The 4,067-nt window shown below is 41.3% G+C and overlaps 1 protein-coding gene across 1 annotated transcript in view; it reads right to left on the bottom strand.

The window, feature by feature from the left end:
* TMC1 (transmembrane channel like 1) overlaps nucleotides 1-4,067 on the bottom strand; it is a 69,721-nt gene that overhangs the window by 42,124 nt on the left and 23,530 nt on the right. Inside the window, exon 6 of the mRNA XM_042447901.1 lies at nucleotides 1,887-2,029. Coding sequence (XP_042303835.1) covers nucleotides 1,887-2,029 — 143 coding nt within the window. The remainder of the gene's footprint in view (nucleotides 1-1,886; nucleotides 2,030-4,067) is intronic.

The raw sequence follows: 4,067 nt of genomic DNA, 5'->3' as shown, positions 1-4,067 counted from the left end.
CTTGGGTTTGGGTCTTGAAATCTCAGGGGCTGAGATGGTACTAACCTGGTAACCTAATGACCTCAATAGAGGATGATCCCAGGTCTTGGGCTTTGATCCAGAAAACTCAGGGCCTGAGGTCTTCCTGACCTAGCAATATTACCAGGTAAGAAACCTAGATCCCTTTGCATTCAAAACATGTGTTCCACCATTATCATGTTCAACATGTATATGGAAATCACCCCTGCATCCTAAGTCTCCACATCATGATTATGGCTGGCATATTTTAGGCCTCAAGGAAATGAACAACATACAGCAGGAAATTATTATTGGTCAAAAGAAATGAGACAGATACCTCTTTGATTCATACTGTGGCAAACAGTGACAGGGCCAGGCTCTGTGTATAGGGTTTTTAAGTAGAAAGCAGATGGAGAGTGCACTTTCTATCATAGCACATTCATTCCTTTGTTGATATTTGTTGCTTCTAATGCTTGAAAATAACTGTGTAATCCTGCACTGGTTGACCAGACCACTGCCATCTTCCAGAAAGCCATTTACTACACATTGTGACTTACAGAGTTAAATTTGTCACCATATGTTTCCAGCTTGCCTGCCTCACCCCCATCTCACAAGCCCAGATAAAGATTGTAATTTCTGGGTGTTACTTAACACTGTGCCAGATGCAAAGCTTTACAAAAAAAATAAAATAAATGTTGACATAGCTGCTGCCTTTGTTACATGTTTATTTCACACTTCTTGGCTGCACAGAAAATGTACTGCTATTTTTGTAAAGGTTGCTTTCCCACCTCTACTGCAATGTGGAATTCCTTCTAGCAGCAATAAATAAATACTGGCTTCAAAATTCTAAGTAACAATCAAATAAATTCAGGGTTTCATAGTCATCCCTCCACCCAGACCTGGACCAAATGCTTAATAATTCTGTTGTTGAGGGGGCAATATCAGGGAAAATGGACTGACTATAAATGAATTTAGAAGAAGACTAGTTTTCATCTAGTTCCTCTTTAGTTTTAAAGTGTGAATTGTCAGGCGCTATAGAGAAGGAACAAAAAAGAGAAAATCAGTGGGGCAAAGTGGTTAGTGTGTGGCTGGACAACTTTGATGGGTCAGTTTTCAGCTCCCAGAACATTCTTCTCTTGCCAAAAATAGACTGCCAAAATGTGATGTAGTGGTCTGAACATTGGACTATAACTTTGGAGGCCAGGGTTCAAATCACTGCTTGGCCATAGAAACACACTGGATGACCCTGGCCAAGTCACACGATCTCAGTCTTAGAGGAAGGCAAAGACAAAGCTCTCTGAAAAAATATTGCCAAGAAAACCCTATGATAGGGCTTCCTGAAGGTCCCCATAAGTCAGAAATGACTTGAACAACAACAAATATAAAAATATACTGAAGCCAGAAAAGACTAAAAATCTACTATTGATTTTGGGATTTTTAATTTTAAACAGTACAAGAAATCTCTGTGGCATATTTAAAGGATGAATTTCAATTCCTAGAAGCTTCCAGGAGAACCACTTTACTTTTTTTGCCAGGAAAAAAAAAATCTTTCTAGAGGGAACTGAGGCCAGAAGTGCAAAAACAGAGACTTATTAAGTCCTCAGGCTGCAGTTTGACTACCCTAGGTTAGTGTATCAGTCTTTGACCAGAGAGCTCAAATTCCTACCAGGGATGAAGCTCTTCTTAGTGTCTTCACCATTTCATAACCAAGCTCACAATGTTGTTCTGAAAATGAAATGGGAGTCAGAGGGAATCAAGTGTGCTACCTTGAGAGTTTTAGAAGATAGGCAGATCATAAATATAATCAATAGTAGTAGTAAATAAAAGTACTTTTCTTTTAACCAGTTCATTTCCCACTCTTTAATACCTTTACAACAGAGAAAACTTACGTGCGGATGACAACCATGAAACTGTAACCAATGGACCCAACCCCAACCAAAAAGTAGGACAGAGGCAGCCGGAACTTCAGCCAGCCAATCGTTCTCTGGTTATTATAGTAGCCATAAAAGAGCACAGAATATTGTGCAAAGCCCTGAAAAGGGAATGGCAAGGAGAAAATTAGAAATCTATTTCCAATAAATAATAAAAGACTTCCATATGCAACATTCCATATCAGGTACAAATAGACTTGAAGCTTGCAAGCTCTACTTTGCTTTGGGTTCCCCAAAGTGAGTTGGAGCAAAGTAAATGTGTCTCCTGTGAACAAAAAGTAGGCAAGATGAGGCACCGGCACTAGGAATAAGATTTGGGTTGGCATAAAAGGGCAGCATATAATCAGCTGTGTTACTTAGCCATTATGGTATTGCTACTGCCAGGACACATATGCACTGCTTGTGCAATTTTTTTTGCCTCATATGTCAAAGGAATTCACCTGGCTCTGGGTACTATGCACCTTGGCAGAGGTGAGTGAAAGGCACCATTTGCTGATGTGCAGGTAGCAAAACACCTTGGTCTAGTCCTAGAGCTCTTCCACACTACATAATTATAGCACTATGATTACATTTTGCCATAGCTGCATATTATGGTACCTTGATGTCTGTAGTTTGGTGAGGTTTTTTGGCCTAAATACCTCTTCTTAAACTACAAATCTCAGCATTCCGTAGGAGGGAACCACAGCTGTTGTACACGCTCTAGTAACCTCTCGTCTTGATTTCTGCAATGTGCTCTACAGGGGGCAACCTCTGTGCCACATCTGAAAGCTTCAATTGATACAAAATATGGCAGCCAGACTGGTCTCCGGAAAATCTAGGTTCAACCAAATAACACCTATTTTAAAGTCACTACACTAGCTGCCTATTAGCTTCTGGGCACTGTACAAAGTGTTGGTTACTACCTATAATGCCCTACATGGCCTGGGTCCAGTCTACTTGAAGGAATGAAAATATATGTGCACTTTCATATACCTTTCTTCTACTACACAAAGTGTGTGCAAATAGACCCATTGTCTATAGACTCATTGTCAAGAGGTTTTCTCTGATATGTTATTTTGCTAATACACATGTTTTTGTTTACTGTTTCCCTGATATATGCCTTTTGTGTTTATTCATTATGTTATGTATTTTGTTTTTTGCATCCTAAAATTCTCAGAAGTGAAAATATTATGGAGTAACATTGGCGGGGTACATACCTCCGCTTTGCGGCGCTCTGCCGCCGCCGCCAGTAGGTCCGCGGGGGAGCCGGAGCCTTCACACGGCCCGACTCCCACGCGGACCAAATAAGAAGCTCCAAAATGGGGCGCACTCGCTACGTCACAAGCGACGCGACGCGTACGGACGCTCAGCATCCGATACGCAAAGATGGTGCCGGCCATGTAGAAGGGCCGGCGCCATCTTGTACGGACGGAGTCCGTACTAGGCCCAGGGGCGTCTATAAGAGACGCCCCTTTTTTAAAATGGGACGTCCTCCGGACGTCCCAAATGGCGGTGCAGAAAGCACCTATGTTCCGCAGTGACAGTTGATTCGGGAACTGAAATTTTGAGTTAAACAAAGCATGTAAGCAGAAGAAATTCTCCCTCATCACTATTCTTGAAGCAGCAGCTCTGGGAGCTAAAGAAGCCTTCTCTTCACTTTAGTTGCAAATACACTGTCATCATCCTGGGTTCATTAACCCTCTCCTGTCAAAACTCCCAATCCTTCAACAATATGTCACAACAGATGCCCCATTCCCTAAATGGAGATTAAGCTTTCTATAAGAAATTAGAACATATGCTCTGAGGTTCATTATATGAACCAGCTAAATTTTATTCATGTGATAGATATAACAGATTAACCCTCCAGAGTTGAGGGCAGACTTGATTGTTCTTAGATACTCTGTTAAGAGAGGATACAGCCTCCATGAGTCATAATAGACTTAGGAAGTCAGAACCAGAGTTTCGTAGAGAGTCTAAAAAGCAGCAAACAAATCTAAGCCTATTGAATGATAGGCTACTAGGGTGTGTGTGTGCTGTGTATATGAGAGAGAAAGATCATGATATTATCTCAAATACTCAAACTATTATATGATCCTGGCTCTCTTACTATACACACACACACACACACACACACACACACACACACACACACACACACAC

Source organism: Sceloporus undulatus, chromosome 2 (assembly GCF_019175285.1).
Source record: "Sceloporus undulatus isolate JIND9_A2432 ecotype Alabama chromosome 2, SceUnd_v1.1, whole genome shotgun sequence".
In the NCBI taxonomy this organism is placed as follows: Eukaryota; Metazoa; Chordata; class Lepidosauria; order Squamata; family Phrynosomatidae; genus Sceloporus; species Sceloporus undulatus.
Note: the sequence above shows the minus strand (reverse complement) of the source record. Positions and strands in the feature narration are given on the sequence as shown.